At 35.5% G+C, this 16,118-nt stretch overlaps 1 protein-coding gene across 1 annotated transcript; it reads left to right on the top strand.

Annotated features, from left to right (window-relative positions):
• Positions 1 to 2,633: 2,633 nt before the first annotated feature.
• On the top strand, positions 2,634 to 14,312 carry LOC137818447 (D-xylose-proton symporter-like 2). Its single transcript, XM_068621892.1, has 14 exons — positions 2,634 to 3,018; positions 3,723 to 3,820; positions 4,188 to 4,266; positions 5,224 to 5,283; positions 5,434 to 5,500; positions 5,831 to 5,955; positions 6,193 to 6,294; positions 6,481 to 6,849; positions 6,940 to 6,987; positions 12,226 to 12,288; positions 13,060 to 13,140; positions 13,349 to 13,447; positions 13,587 to 13,724; positions 14,044 to 14,312. Exons 1-14 carry the CDS (start codon positions 2,983 to 2,985, stop codon positions 14,173 to 14,175), a joined length of 1,497 nt encoding a protein of 498 aa, XP_068477993.1. The 5' UTR covers positions 2,634 to 2,982; the 3' UTR covers positions 14,176 to 14,312.
• The last annotated feature ends 1,806 nt before the right edge of the window (positions 14,313 to 16,118 follow it).

The following is a 16,118-nucleotide window of genomic DNA, read 5'->3' as shown; positions in this document are numbered from 1 at the left end:
AACAAGAATATTACTTTAAATATGTTCAAACCATGGTAGCTGAAGATACAACTAGTATATCGAAGAACTCATATTATGAATCGTATATCGTTTCGTACCGTGAATCGTAAGATTCATAAACATTAAAAAATTTAATATATACTTATACATGCAAAATACAATAAATTATATATATATACCATACAATTTTACCAAAACAACCTCTAAAAAAAATAATGTGGTGCATACATGTTATTAAATAAATTCTGTCTATTTTTTTATTTACTCATTTTTTAAAATCCACACATATTCACACAATGTGAAATCGTTTCAGCGATTCTTCGTGGCGAATTGCACAATACAGCTAAGATTCAGGGACGAAAAAGATTATTCAAACGATTCATATCGTGTGAGGGTGAAACCGTATCGTTTCGTACGATGCGTATTTGTGGATCGTAAAATACTAACTACTATGTTTCAAACAAAATATATATATATATATATATATATATATATATATATATATTTATATTTATATAATTAACCAATGAACTTGAGATTATAGGTTTCTAAAGGCATACAAATTGACAGAAGGAATGTATTTGATGGGGTGCAAGATCCATAATGGTGTTGGGAAGGCCATTCAGAATCTCAGACACAAACGGTTCATTTTCCCCAACCTGAAATACCAATCACTTAGGGTAGTTAGGGACTATCTCACGTACTGAAGTTTATGCATAAGATTATGTACTCAAGTTATGTGCAAGATGGTAATAAAATGGCTACATATTCAGGAAGGAAAAAACTTGCAGACCTGTGTGATCACAAATTTACGCTTGCACTTCCGAACTACTTTCAGAAATGTATCACAAGCCATATCCTGAAACAAAGACCCACCACAAACAAAATAAACATAGTAAAGAGGTGTTAGCTTAGATTAAGATTATATTCCACCAACCCATGATTTGTATGATAAGAAATAATATGCTGGCAAAAGTAGAGACAGAAAGCTTCAAAATAGGAAAAATAACCTGAACTTCAGGATGGGTATCATGCATAAACTCAAACAACTTATTCACAAAAGTTTTAAGGTCTCAAAGAAAATATGCTTTAGATCCCAAAAGAGACAGGTCTGGTTGATTGTAGAGATATGGATCCATATCAGTAATTAATGGCAAAACAAAGTGAGCTCTGCTGAGACATAGAAAAATATAGAAGATTTGATGGAAAACTAAAATCTCATTATTACAAGACTTGACTTGTCTCATGAAGTTTGAGTGGTGACTGGTATTGTCATGTTGATTGGAAAGCAACTCCTATATGCAAGTGACCTTCTACTGCATTGGAGGCAATGTTGTTTCTTGGAAAAGCAAGAAACAGAATGTGGTTGTTCAATCTAATGTCAAAGTTTAGTATAAGGCAATGACATCACTCAATTGTGAACTTGTGTAGGTAAACCTATTCCTTGGGTGGTTTCAGAATATGAAATGTTTTCGTAGGAAAAAAGTGTTTTTAGAATAAGAAAATTTGGAAGACAAAAACACCATTTCGGAATACTCTTTGACTTTCAAAATGATAAATTTAGAATTCATAAAATGTGTTTCAGAAATAATATTTCGAAATGGTTACTACCTGTCATTTTTAGAAACAAATTAATAACTATCATTTTCAAAATGTAATATACATACATTTTCCATTTTCCCGTTTTATTATGAATTTGTTATTTATGCAAATATTATGAATTATTAATTACAAAATAAATAAAAAACGAGAATTACCTTATTCAAAGATGAACCACACTTCTAAAAACATTCAGTTATCATCAAATTATCCTCAGAAACCACACAAGTTCACTACAAACGCACAAAAATCACAAATATGAGGAATAAATCTCGTTGACCCTGCTTGCTCTCAACCATGTTTCGAGCTTGGGGCAAATGTACCGACTGGGGCCGGACGACCAGGTAACCGACCATCCGAGGCAACTATCATTTACAGCGTAATAAATAAGCACAGTTACAAATAATGTTGAATAGGTCAAATGCACACTCCGAAATTTCAAAGAAATATCCCAATATAACGATAGAAAACTGATCAAACCGAAAGATACACTCCCATGATATTATGGAACCACTATGCATGTTAGTTGTTAACTAACTATCCAACCCACACAAGTAAAAACCCATGAGTCAACATAAAAATGTCCATGAAAATGCAGAGAAAGAAGAAGAAGGGTGGGATGCGCTGACTTTGGGGTTTTAAAAAACTCTCAGGTTAATTTTGTAAATTCACATTAATGTAGGGGGTACAGAAAGAAAAAAATGTAGGGTTGGAGGAAGAAAGAAACACCCATTATATAATTACTCTCCTATGATGTTATCCATGTTAGTCACCAATCCCTGAGTTCCAAATTTGATGTGTTTCTGCAGTGATTTTCATTTCATGTACATTAACACTGATGATTCATTTTTCTGATTATACGATTGTACAGTGATGCACACAGCATCAACCATGGACATGCTGACGTGGGTTTTTTCTGAGTTATGAACATTAAATGAACCAGAGAATTCGTCAGGTTTGTAGATCAATGGATGAACGTAGCCATCTTCCTAACCGTGTATAAATAGCTAAATAATGCAAATTGGAGTGAAAATGTGGCTCTGGAGATAGTGGGTGATTGTGACAATGAGATAAATATCATCACTGTAAAAAATTTACACAGATTTTACTCAGTTTCATGCAGAAAAAGAACTCTAATTGACATTGATTTTCTTCTCATAGAATAAGGTAACAGTTTTGGTGTATGTTTTTATAAATGTAATTATAAAATTGATGTCTTGTTCTATAGTACAAAGTCCCACGTGGACTGGGAGTTGAGTTAAGGTTTTCTCTTAATCTATTCAAAGTGTCTCAAACAGAAACACCATCTGTTTCTTTCTTCATATTTATAATATATTTTCTCCACTTTTATTCTTCAACCACTACTCTGTGAAGTCCAAATCAATGGCATCCGATCCTGAGCAACCCACTTCTGCAAAGGTTTCTTTCATTATCCCCTTTTCGTTTTTCTTCCTTTTCTTCTTCTCTGGACAATTCATTATCTACCATGAATTTGAATTATGTGCATATATATGGCAGTATGTGGATTTACACTTCGTTTGGTATCTGAGAAAAAAATATTTTGGGGGGAAGGAAAGTGTTGAAATTCTGAAAGGAAGTTGGTTGCGAAACAATCCCCGTTTCAATGGGTGTCAGAAAAATATGAACTTGTTCAACTCAAAATGAGGTCAACGAATTTGAGTTCAAGGAAAATAACTTAGCTTCATTTGGGGTCTTGGCATTCATGTGAATTGCACCTTTAATTTCGATTAGTTTATACCTTATACGATTTGTCTGGTCTTTGAATACTATGTGTGCATTATGAAGCAGTTTACCTACTGTTTTGTCGTGGTTCTTTTTTGGCTGAATGTTTTGTTGAGGGAGAGTCAATACAAACAAGATAATTGAAATCATCACTCTTTTTTTATTTGTTCTTGTTTTGCCTATCAAACATGTTTTTTCAATGAAATCTGAGAATTATGTGCATTTTGTCGTGTAAGAGGATAAATTGGAACAAGAATAGGTTGAATGCTTGCAATCAGAGCTATTCCGTGTGTTGTTAATGGCAATTAAACTAACTCGTTTCTAGCTTTTGGAGTTTTTTTTCCCTCTCACAACACTTAAAATGCTTTGATTTTCACTAGGAAGGAAGTTCCTCTGGTGAGATTGGGAGTGCAAGGGAGCCTTTGCTTATTGGGGTTCATCACTCCGAGAGCTATTCTCTCTCTGCTGCAATTCTCCCGTGAGTATTAGCTTTTGATCTCTTCTTTGTTAATTTTCTGCACTGCTTAGAAAATCCATCATCAATTTTTATTTTATGTCAAAAAATACCATTACTATAGAAATAAAGCTCTGCATCACATGCTATACAATTGACTTATTTTAATATATCTTGTAAAAACTTTGTCCTTTTGGATTTCTTGATATTTTTTCTGCTGGAGATTGATGGAGCAATTTGCCAATTTTTTATAAGAAAACGGTATTATTTCCCACTGATTTTCTGATCTTTAACTGATTGTGTGATACTTTTTCCTCCAAGTGGAAAAGAAGAAGAAATTAAAGAGATCTATGCTTGTGGTCTCACCTAAAGTGCGTTTTAAAAATCTCAGGTTTCTCTTCCCAGCTTTTGGTGGCCTACTATTTGGCTATGATATTGGTGCCACATCTTCTGCAACCATTTCCATTCAGGTATACCCTTCTTCTATAATTTAGGTAGTGGCTCAACATTTTTATAATATTCATGTGGGGGAGTATTAAAAATTCCACACCTTCAATTGAAGTTTATGGCTATGGTGATTAGTCATATAAACTGTAATCCACATATCACCCATAATGTATTTAAAGTTATAACAGTTACATGATCTCTTTAGCTGTTTTTTCTTACTGTGACTCTAGATATATATTTGCCCTATAGAAGTCATAGGGAGAGATCCAACTGCAAGAGCACTGCAACAGGGCAGCTCAAGATATGTGATGGGCAAGATTTATATGGGAAAAAATGATTGCTGCTTTTTTTTATAAGTTATACTTTTACTTTGTAGTTTGTAACCTTCTTAAAGCTATTTCCTTGATGTGATCTTCACTGTTATAACATGTATCAAAATTTTCAAATATTGTTTGGCACCATTGATTGGGTACTTCAAATTATTTTTTTCAGTGTAGTCTGTTATTTTCCATATCTGGAAAATTGCTGGCAGAAACAAGTCTCTGTTTAGTAGATTCCCTGTTAGATTGCTATTCATATGGGTAAACTGTCTTCTAGTGTGCAATACATCTAAGATGAAGATTACCATATAAGACTTAAAGCAATTCATTCTTATCAGAAGACTTGAAGGATTTCATTTTCCCCAACTGAAAAGAGAAAAAGTATGGATTTCCTTAAGGAAGCCTACTCTCTGGCTTAAATAACAGTGTAGACCTTTTCATTGTATTGTAGAACTGACTTATGCTGTAACTGTCTTTTCACATATGAAAATAAAAAAGTATGTATTCCTTCCTAATACTACTATATATTCTTATGCTTACATCAATTTTTTGTTACTTTTACCAAAATGTCATACTCAAGTAGGTCAATGTTTTCTTCAGAAGCTACTAAGCTAGTATTCAGTTGTAAATTTTCTATGGTTTTGTTTGTATACCTTGCAGTCACCGACACTAAGTGGAGTATCCTGGTACCAGTTGTCCTCCATTGAAATTGGTCTTCTTGTAAGTTTAAGTAATTATTTTCCTTTTTGTCATTGGTCATGGCTACTTTTCTTATTGTCATTCTTATGATTTGACACATTTGTTCACTTTTGTAATTATATATTGATTTTGAAAATAAGCTGGGGCAATGGCACTTGCTATCTTTTGCAGACTAGTGGATCATTATATGGCGCCTTGATTGGCTCCTTGTTGGCCTTCAATGTTGCTGACTTCTTAGGTAATTTCCTTTTGTTAGTTATCATGTTTTGGTGTTTGGTTTACTTCTGTTTGCTGACAAAGACTGAGTTTTGTTGTTGGACTTTTGTGTCTTGTCTTGAGAATGTGTTCCTTTGGAGAGTTGCTGTAATTGTATATTGATGTGCTCTTCTATCTTGTTATAGTATGTTAATGTTATTGATGTGTTGTAATGTTTGTAGGATCCCCAGCTGGTTGGGACACCCCTAAAGTGTCTCATTTTATTTTATATATTCTTTGCTGATAAAAAAAAAAGTTATCATGTTTGCTATAGCCTTCATGGTGAAACTGACGTGACAATTTTGATTTTTAGGTAGAAGAAGGGAGCTCATTGTAGCTGCATTACTATATTTTGTTGGAGCACTTGTAACAGCATTCGCTCCTAATTTTTCTGTATTGGTGCTTGGGAGACTTATATTTGGCACTGGAATTGGACTGGTATACTCTTTTTCTCCCAAATATGACATCTTATCTTGTTGGCATGCTCTTTTTCTCCCAAAAGTTACATCCAGCTTGTATGTTAGTTTCTGGTTGGTTGAGGTAACAAACCATGTAGAAGGAATTGTTAGGTAAATAATCTGTGCAGAGAAAACACTTAAACAATGTGTTGTATATTTTGTCTGTAACTTATTAACTCTTAAGCAAGATACATGATTCTAATTTTCTCTATTATAGGCAATGCATGCTGCTCCAATGTACATTGCAGAGACAGCTCCAACACCAATACGTGGACAACTAATATCTCTAAAAGAGTTTTTTATAGTACTTGGGATGGTTGTAAGTTCTTCGATTCTTGAACTCTTTTAGAGGACTTGAAATTTTCTCCTGTGTTCTGTAAAAACACAACAAGTGAATATTTCCTTCTACTATTTTATAGCCTCATCAGAAATAATATTCTATCAAATTACTCTCAATTCTGAATATCCTGGTATTACAAAAGATTATTGCATATGATTTGTTCAGGCAGGATATGGATTTGGTAGCTTGTTTGTAGATACTGAAGCCGGGTGGCGATACATGTTTGGAGTTAGCAGTCCTGTAGCAATAATCATGGGAGTTGGAATGTGGTGGCTCCCAGCTTCTCCCAGATGGTTACTTTTGCGTGCTATACAGGGAAAAGGAGATGTTCAGGATTCAAAAGAGATAGCAATTCGTAGTTTGCGCCAGCTTCGAGGTCAGGCTAGTGGTGATTCAGCTCAGCAGCAAGTTGATGAGATTCTTGCAGAACTTTCTTATCTGGGTGAAGAAAAAGAAGTTACCTTCGGAGAAATATTCCAAGGAAAATGCTTGAAAGCCCTTTGGATTGGTGCAGGATTGGTCTTGTTTCAGCAGGTACTTGCAATCACTCAAATAAAATAGTAAAAATCCTCCAAGATGCCTTCATTTTAGTATATTCACACTACTGTCTGCAAATTATGACAGATCACAGGGCAACCCAGTGTACTCTACTATGCTGCATCAATCTTTCAGGTACTATATTAATTTTAGTCTACTATTGCAAATTATTATAAAAAAAGAACTGAGATGAACAAAAGAGAAAAAGGAAGACAAATGATATGAGAAGGAATATTTATTCTATTTTCTTTTCCTTACTTAAATCAAAGCACAAAGACTGAATATATATAAGCAATACATTCATTCTAGGTCTAGTTAAAGAAAGAGGTCTAGTTAAAGAAAGAGAATGTAGAACAAATACCCAATAAAAGCTAGAATAAAAAAAAGACAAAATAAAAACTAGATATATGTACACAGGAAAACAACTAAGAATTAAAAAAGACAAAATTAATTATTAAAGGAAAAGAAAGAATAGGGTAAATCCCTTGTGTATATTGAACACATAGGGTTATGTTTATATAGGAAAAAGAAACATATGGGCTAAGCCCATTACATAAATATGAGATATCTAACAATATCTATAATATCTCATAATATCAAATAATATCTAATTATATCTAATAATATCTAATTATATCTAATAATATCTAACACTCCCCCTCAAGCTGGTGCATATAGATCATATGTACCCAGCTTGTTACAAATGTAATCAATCCTAGGTCCTCGTAAGGGTTTAGTAAAAATATCTGCTAATTGATTATTTGAATTAACAAACTCAGTCTTGATATCTCCTGATATAATCTTTTCTCGAATGAAATGACAATCAATCTCAATATGTTTTGTCCTTTCATGAAAAACTGGATTTGAGCTAATATGAAGAGCAGCCTGATTATCACATATCAGTGTCATTTGAGTAACCTCTCCAAATTGCAATTCTTTAAGTAACTGTTTAAGCCAAATAAGCTCACAAGTAGCCGAGGCCATAGCTCTATATTCTGCTTCTGCACTAGATCTTGCCACAACACTTTGTTTCTTGCTCTTCCAAGAGATCAAGTTATCACCAATGGAGACACAATAACCAGAAGTTGACCTTCTATCAGATGGAGATCCTGCCCAATCAGCATCTGAATAACAAACGACTTTAGTATGGTTATTATGACCATATAACAAACCTTTTCCAGGAGAGCCTTTAATGTACTTCACTATACGAATGACTGCATTCCAATGATCTTCACATGGAGAATTAAGAAATTGACTCACCACACTGACTGCAAAGGAAATATCAGGACGAGTAACAGTGAGATAGTTCAATCTTCCAACTAATCTCCTGTACTTCTCAGGATCTGAAAGAGGCTCCCCCTGATTGGGTAGAAGCTTGACGTTGGGATCCATGGGAGTATCAACAGATTTCGAATTCATCAACCCAATTTCCTCCAAAATATCTAATGCGTATTTTCTTTGAGAGATAACAATACCAGTATTGGATTGTGCTACCTCAATCCCCAAGAAATATCTGAGTTTGCCAAGATCTTTGGTCTGAAAGTGTTGACAAAGGTGTTGTTTTACTTGTGAGATGCCATGGTGATCACTGCCTGTAAGAACAATGTCATCAACATATACTACAAGATAGATACACCCAGCACTCGAGTGACGATAAAAAACTGAATGATCGCCTTCACTGCGAGTCATACCAAATTGTTGAACAACATTGCTAAATTTTCCAAACCAAGCCCTAGGAGACTGCTTGAGGCCATATAAGGATTTGCGAAGACGACATACCAATCCAGAAGACTCCCCCTGAGCAACAAAACCGGGAGGTTGCTCCATATAAATTTCTTCCTGCAAATCCCCATTAAGAAAAGCATTTTTAACATCCAGTTGATAAAGAGGCCATTGTTGAAGAGCAGCCATAGCTATGAATAAGCGAACAGAGGCCATCTTTGCTACTGGAGAAAAAGTATCACCATAGTCTAAACCAAAAATTTGGGTATAACCCTTAGCCACAAGACGAGCTTTGAGACGATCAATAGTACCATCAGGACCAACTTTGATAGCAAAAATCCACCTGCAACCAACAACAGATTTCCTAGATGGTAAAGGAACAAGTTCCCAAGTTCCATTATTCTGAAGCGCATTCATTTCATCAAGCATGGCCTGACGCCAACCAGGATGGGCTAAGGCATCACCTACAGATTTTGGAATGGATACAGAAGAAATAGACGAAAGGCAGGTATAAAAGGGTTGAGATAGTCTATGGTAACTCAAAGCAGTATAATGTGGAGAGGGATTACGAGTAGAACGTATACCTTTACGGATAGCAATAGGAAGATCAGGTTCAACAGTCGGAGGTTCAACTATAGGAGCCGGAGGGGGATGAGGTGTTGGCACCAGAATAGAGTCTGCTGATGGACGATGAGACGGTTGACGACGACTATACACCTGAAGAGTTGGCGGCGGTGGTGAATTGTTAGGTGCACTAGGCACAACAAGAGGAATATTAACTTGATTAGATGAAGAAATTGAAGGAGAAGGACAAGACTTAAAGTAAAGGGAAGATTCACTGAAGGTGACATCTGCTGAAATAAAATAACGGTTTAAAGACGGTGAGAAACATTTATATCCTTTTTGTGATCTAGTGAACCCTAAAAAGACACATTTGTGTGACTTAGGAGATAATTTATCAAGACCAGGACTAAAATTATGAACAAAACATGTGGACCCAAAAACTTTGGGAGGTAAAGAGTGGAGAGGGTCATGTGGAAATAAAATAGAATGAGGAATTTTATTATCTAAAACTGAAGATGGCATGCGATTAATGAGATAACATGCACTAAGAACAGCATCACCCCAAAAACGCTGAGGAACATCACCATGGATTAAAATAGTACGAGTTGTTTCAACAAGATGTCTATTCTTGCGCTCAGCTACCCCATTTTGTTGAGGTGTATAAGCACATGAAGTTTGATGAAGAATACCATGAGAAGCCATAAAATTTTTAAAAGAATGAGAAAGATACTCACGTCCATTATCACTGCGCAAAATTCGGATGGAAATTCCAAATTGATTTTTAATTTCATTGTAAAATATTTGAAATATAGAAAACAACTCAGAACGGTTTTTCATTAAAAATACCCAAGTACATCTTGAATAATCATCAATAAAAGTAACAAAATACTGAAATCCTAAATTAGACTTAATACGACTTGGTCCCCAAATGTCAGAGTGAACTAAGGCAAAAGGAGATGAAGCACGTTGTGAGACACTACGAGGAAAAGAACTACGAATGTGTTTCCCTAACTGACACGACTCACACGATAAAGTAGACACATTAGACAAACTTGGAACAAGCTGTTGCATCTTGGCAAGACTAGGATGACCCAACCGAGCATGAATGAGAGATGGAGAATCCATAATTGCGCCAACATGTGCAGAGATTTGTAGTTGATAAAGTCCATGAGACTCACATCCGGTGCCAATCATCCGTCCCGAACTCCGGTCCTGTAAAGTAACAGAATCTTTGGTAAAAGAAATAACACAGTCAAGGGAACGAGTGAGACGACTAATGGATAATAAGTTAAATGGAGACCCAGGGACATAAAGAACATTATCAATAGATAAAGATGAAAAAAGATTAATAGTACCAACACCATGTGATGGTACCCTATATCCATTGGCCATGGTAACTGAAGGTAAATAACCCGTAGTAGATAGTGAAGAGAAAAAAGATTTATTACCAGTAATGTGATCAGTGGCACCTGAATCTAGAACCCAAGGGCCATGGGAAGTGGAGTGAGTGAGGCCAACAAAAGATGTACCTGAATGTGCAACAGAAGCCGTGGAACTAGGGTTCTGACGATCCTCATACCATTTAAGAAATTCATTGAAAATAGCAGGCTGGCTTGGGGTATCAATTGAAGTATGGTCCATGGTAGAAGGTTGCACAGGGGCAATTTGAGCAACCGCAACAGATCTAGGAGGACGACCATGTAAGGCATAACATCTGTCAATTTTGTGGCCAAGTTTGCCACAATGGTCACACTTGTGACGCCCTTTGCCCGGCTTGTGAGGGCGAGTACGATCATTATGCTGAGATACTAAAGCAGAAGAGTCATCAACATGAGACGTTATATCAGCGGTGTGTTTACCTGGCACGCGCAAAAGGGTAGAACAAGTGGAAGTAAAATTGGGCACAATAGGAGATCCCAAAATTTGATCACGAACGTGAGAATAATCATCAGGAAGACCATGTAAACCCAATAACATGAAGAACTTGGATCTTTGTTCTAGTTCTTGAGAAGGAGTAGAGGCAGGAGGTAATAACTCATTAAAATCATGAAGAAGAGCATGAAGTTTACCTAGATATTCTGCCATTGTACCATCAAGACGTTTGGGAGCAACAATTGTGAGAAGATTTTGACACACACCATATAGACGTTGAGTATCATTGGTGTATAATAATTTTGCTTGTTCCCAAACTTCTGAACATGTTTCATAGGTACGAAAAATTTGTTTTAAAGATGAGTGAATGGTCGATTTGATAACAATGCATAATTGAGCATCAATTTTCGACCAACGAACAACCTCATTTTCAGGAAGAGTAGGATGAGTAAGATGATCAACATAACCTTGACTCTTAAGCCATAATTTAATATCTGATGCCCAAGTGTCATAATTGGTTCCATCCAATTTGTCAATGGAAAGATGAACATTGACGTAATTAGTATAAATAGATGAATCCGACATAATGACTGAAGAAGAAGCCATAGTGGCAGCGGAAGCGGAAGAAGCCATAAAAGATAAGGACAAATCCAGTAACCGGTTAATTGGCGGGAGCAACAAAGATAAAGGCTCCGACAGCGATTCCGGCAGCGTCTCCGGCGAAGGTCAGGCGAAGTTCCGACGAAGGTCCGGCGAAGGTCCGGCGGAGGTCCGGCGGAGGTCCGGCGGAGGTCCGGCGAGACAGTGGGGGTGGTGGCTGGAAAATTCCAGTGAATAGTGGATTCACCAATAAAAATTGAACCCTAAACCCTAAACTCTAACCTTATGCTCTGATACCATATTAAAGGAAAAGAAAGAATAGGTAAATCCCTTGTGTATATTGAACACATAGGGTTATGTTTATATAGGAAAAAGAAACATATGGGCTAAGCCCATTACATAAATATGAGATATCTAACAATATCTATAATATCTCATAATATCAAATAATATCTAATTATATCTAATAATATCTAATTATATCTAATAATATCTAACATTAATATTAACTTTCTTCTAGAAGCCTTGTATCCATATACTTTGTTACAAATTGATATAATCTATTATTTTGTACGAGCGGAGTAAAATAACATTATTATCCAATCCATTTTGTAGAGTGCAGGATTTTCCGGAGCATCTGATGCAACCCGAGTCTCTATTCTCCTTGGGGCTTTTAAGGTAGATCTTACTTATTTCCTCATATTCTTAGTAATTGTGAATTTGTGTACATACAATAGCTTCTGTATTTTCATTTTTAATTGATTTCACATTTTTATATGAAGAGTTATGTTTGAGTTTCCAGTGTCTATATAAAAATTCTGTATAAGTAACCATTAGTTCTGAAACAAGTCTTGCTAAGAACAGTCATTTCCTTTTCCCATCTATGTAATGCAACCCGTCACTTTTTCAGCAAGAGAAAAGGAAGAAAAGTAAAACTCGTGAAGTGTTATGAATCATCTGTTTTCCCATTTTCCTCCTCTTCCCCTCTCCTTTTTATGTGATCCTAGCTTGCATCTTCATTTGTAAACCTTCTTCTTCATTGTTTTAATTTGAATATCTTCTACGGATGATAAACACTATTGCGGAAGCATGAAGAATTGTAAAAATTTGGAAGAGATGAAAATTATGTCGGTGAATCTAAGTGAGGTTAAGCCAACACTTAGTTTCTAGAATGAGGTTAGACCAACACTACTAGGAGGAGTCTAGAAATTTGTCTAGCAAGAAGACAACTGATGCTTTTTGACCAACAGCTACATAAACACATATTACATTTTGTCCCTGTTGATTGAGAATTGTATCTGTGGTTACTGCTGTTTTACCTGTTTGTCAAAACTTTGAATAAGTAAAAGTGTCTCAATTGGACAACATTTCATTTAGAAAATCAAAGTTTTTTTCCTTGTTTTTCTTTTTTCCTTTTGCCTAATGTATGACCATTTGTTTATGTTCTAGTTGATCATGACCGGAGTCGCAGTCGTGGTTGTTGATAAACTTGGAAGGAGGCCTTTACTTCTAGGAGGAGTTTCAGGAATGGTAAGTTCCTTCTTGTTTCTTTGATTCTGTAGGATGGTTTTGGTAGTAATTTCCTGCTAAAAGAACACTTTCCCAGATCCATCTCAAAATGAGAGGCTTAGGCCACTCTACTAATTAGTCCATATTATAAGAGGAATAATTTTGACATGAAAACTTCAGTTGAGGATCCTGGTTAAAAAATTTAAGAAGTCATTTATTTGTATCACAGGTGATCTCTTTATTCCTTCTGGGTTCGTATTATGTTTTCTTGGATAATGCACCAGTTGTTGCTGTTGTTGGTCTGCTGTTGTACGTGGGCTGTTACCAGGTGAATATGCTTCTTTTTTATATCCTTCTTTAGATCATAGATACTGGAGTCTAGCTGAGAGTGTAGGGTCATTTTTTTTTTCTCATAATGCTTATTCTGTGCAGTTTGATTTTAATGATTCTCCATTGTCTTTTTTCAGATTTCCTTTGGTCCAATTGGTTGGCTCATGATAGCAGAGATTTTCCCCTTACGCCTAAGAGGCAGAGGACTTGGTATAGCTGTACTCGTCAATTTTGGTGCAAATGCCCTGGTGACATTTGCTTTTTCCCCACTGAAGGTGATGAAGAACTTCATCAGGAGACCATAAACTCACTGCATATTTTAAATGTGTCATCATCATCATCATTATCAATCATATGAATGCCATATTTCACAAAAATCTGATATCACAGCATCATACACAAGCATGTGATATAATTAGCATTGGTCTTGTTTCTTGATTTAAATGTGTTGTGAATTTTCTCTTTCTTTTCCTCTCTGCCTATTTGGTTAACCAGGCTGTGTAATGAAACATCATCTTGAAATTGCTATTCAGTGAACCTATTGACTTCTTCAATAAAATTTCCTCTGACACTTTGTTTTTGTTTTCATCACAGGAATTACTGGGAGCAGGAATCTTGTTTTACATCTTTTGTGTAATAGCCGTGGCATCTCTTGCGTTCATATACCTTGTTGTACCAGAAACAAAGGGGCTTACACTGGAGGAGATCGAGGCCAAATGCCTCTAATCTGTCACTTTATTATCTCTATAAATATCTGGTTTTAGTTCTCTGCAACTTTTCTTTAATACCATATAATGCATCTGTAATGAGACATTTATATAAATAAACAATAAGTAATGATGAATTTAGTTTATTTTTTTTTATCTTTTCTTGTCTCACATCTCGTGTCTGTTTACCATGGTAGGAATAACTTTCCTTATCAAAGAATTTATCAGTGATCACTCCAATGTAAAGTTGTTGTATTGTTATCTGCATACATATTATATGTATGGTAAGTTTATTGTCTTTTGTAATAACTATTTTTTTTCACCACTCTAAAGATGATTTTCAACTGACTAATGGTGTGTAACTATATACATTATCATAGAGTGCAGCTGTTTCAAACAAGTGAGAATCAGAGACACTCATAAAATTACTAGAGTACTTGAACTCCAAATCCTACAGTTTCGTATTCTTAAAAACTACAAATATGTAATAAGGAACAAGAACTAATCCACTAATTCAGGATTGGGATTGGGAGAAAATTCCCAGCTAAAATTGAATTGCTTATATCATCCAAATTTCGGTGTTGGGAATGGAAGTGGCCAAGTCATGTTTAACAAGAGGTGGAATAGGTGAAGGTGTACATAATGGGATGAAACCAAAACCTGAGTTTCTTAGAAACTTCCTATCCTAGACTTCATTCCTAATGACAGACGCCACAGAAATTGGTCAGAAAAAAATAAATACAAGATAACTGGAAAGGAGTACTGTTCTTTTCTGAGAAGATTCACTTGCACAAGATTCTCTGACCCAGATTACTAAGAACGATAGAAAATATCAAGTATGCAAATATTGAGAAAGTACTTCCTTTAGATCAATGAATATTTATAGGCTTTTAGATCTCTTGTACAAAGACTACAATAATCAAGATAATTAAGATCACCAAAAGATATAATTGATCTTTGAGAACTTGTAGTTTGATATATTATTAATTATAGTCAGTTGCAATTATATCTCCCAGTATTTGTCAAACCTTGAGTGGAAGTGATCGATCATATGAACAATGATAGCTCTTGTTCTTCACGACTGCACTAGACAACAAGAAAAGGGTAAGACAGTATGAGTTAATGAGATGACCGTTTGGAGAAAACGATAGCCACTGTTACTTCGGCTCTCCAAGAAGTCAGCAGAACTTTCGTATACTCAGTATCAATCTTCAAAGGGGTTGAAGTATTTGAGTTATATGGTGACAAGATTATGAAAATTGAGATAATCATAAGGGTTGTTATCGAGTGTCACAATCTGAATTATTATTATCACTCAAACAAGATAGCACGAAATTAATCAAACAGATACACATAGCAGACAGCGCAAACCCCAGATATTATTAGTTAGAGAATTAATTAGATTAGAGTGGCCAACAGTAACAGAGAGCAACTGCAAGACACCTCAACCAATCAGGGATAACTGTCATAAAGATAGCAACTGGTTGCATCACAAAGAAATTGATCCAATGCTACTTAAATACAATTTCCTCTTTGACACAAGTTATTTAGAGATTCCCTCCAATGAGGAAGTCAATGGGCCACAACTTTATGGGACCAGGAGCTGTTATGGCATTTAACACTTTAAGGAAAAAACTGTGATGATCAGGTTGTCCACCAGCTCCTTCCAGAACCCTATCTTCTCTGTATCAACAAATCACTGAAATAGAGATTTTACTATGCCACCAAATGTATCAATTGGCATCGTTTTCGCAAACCTGAAAGCTATTACATGTAGAACTGTAGTTTAGCCCATGTGCAGGTCACCAGTGGTTTAAACATAAGCCTAACGAAAGAGGTAATGAAAATATGGATATTTTGATGAAGCAAACTGATAGTGGTATATGCAGCAGTTGCAAACTATGTTGATTATGATTAGATAAGCCAAAAGCAACAGCGCTCAAAATTTAAAGATACAACTAC

Source organism: Phaseolus vulgaris, chromosome 11, assembly GCF_000499845.2.
Source record: "Phaseolus vulgaris cultivar G19833 chromosome 11, P. vulgaris v2.0, whole genome shotgun sequence".
In the NCBI taxonomy this organism is placed as follows: Eukaryota; Viridiplantae; Streptophyta; class Magnoliopsida; order Fabales; family Fabaceae; genus Phaseolus; species Phaseolus vulgaris.
Note: the sequence above shows the minus strand (reverse complement) of the source record. Positions and strands in the feature narration are given on the sequence as shown.

Excerpts from the sequence above, each read along its gene's own strand:
- LOC137818447 (XM_068621892.1), top strand. The coding sequence starts at position 2,983 with ATGGCATCCGATCCTGAGCAACCCACTTCTGCAAAG. Across the intron at positions 6,850-6,939 it reads GATTGGTCTTGTTTCAGCAG|ATCACAGGGCAACCCAGTGT; the intron begins GTACTTGCAATC and ends AAATTATGACAG. Across the intron at positions 13,725-14,043 it reads TTGCTTTTTCCCCACTGAAG|GAATTACTGGGAGCAGGAAT; the intron begins GTGATGAAGAAC and ends TTTTCATCACAG.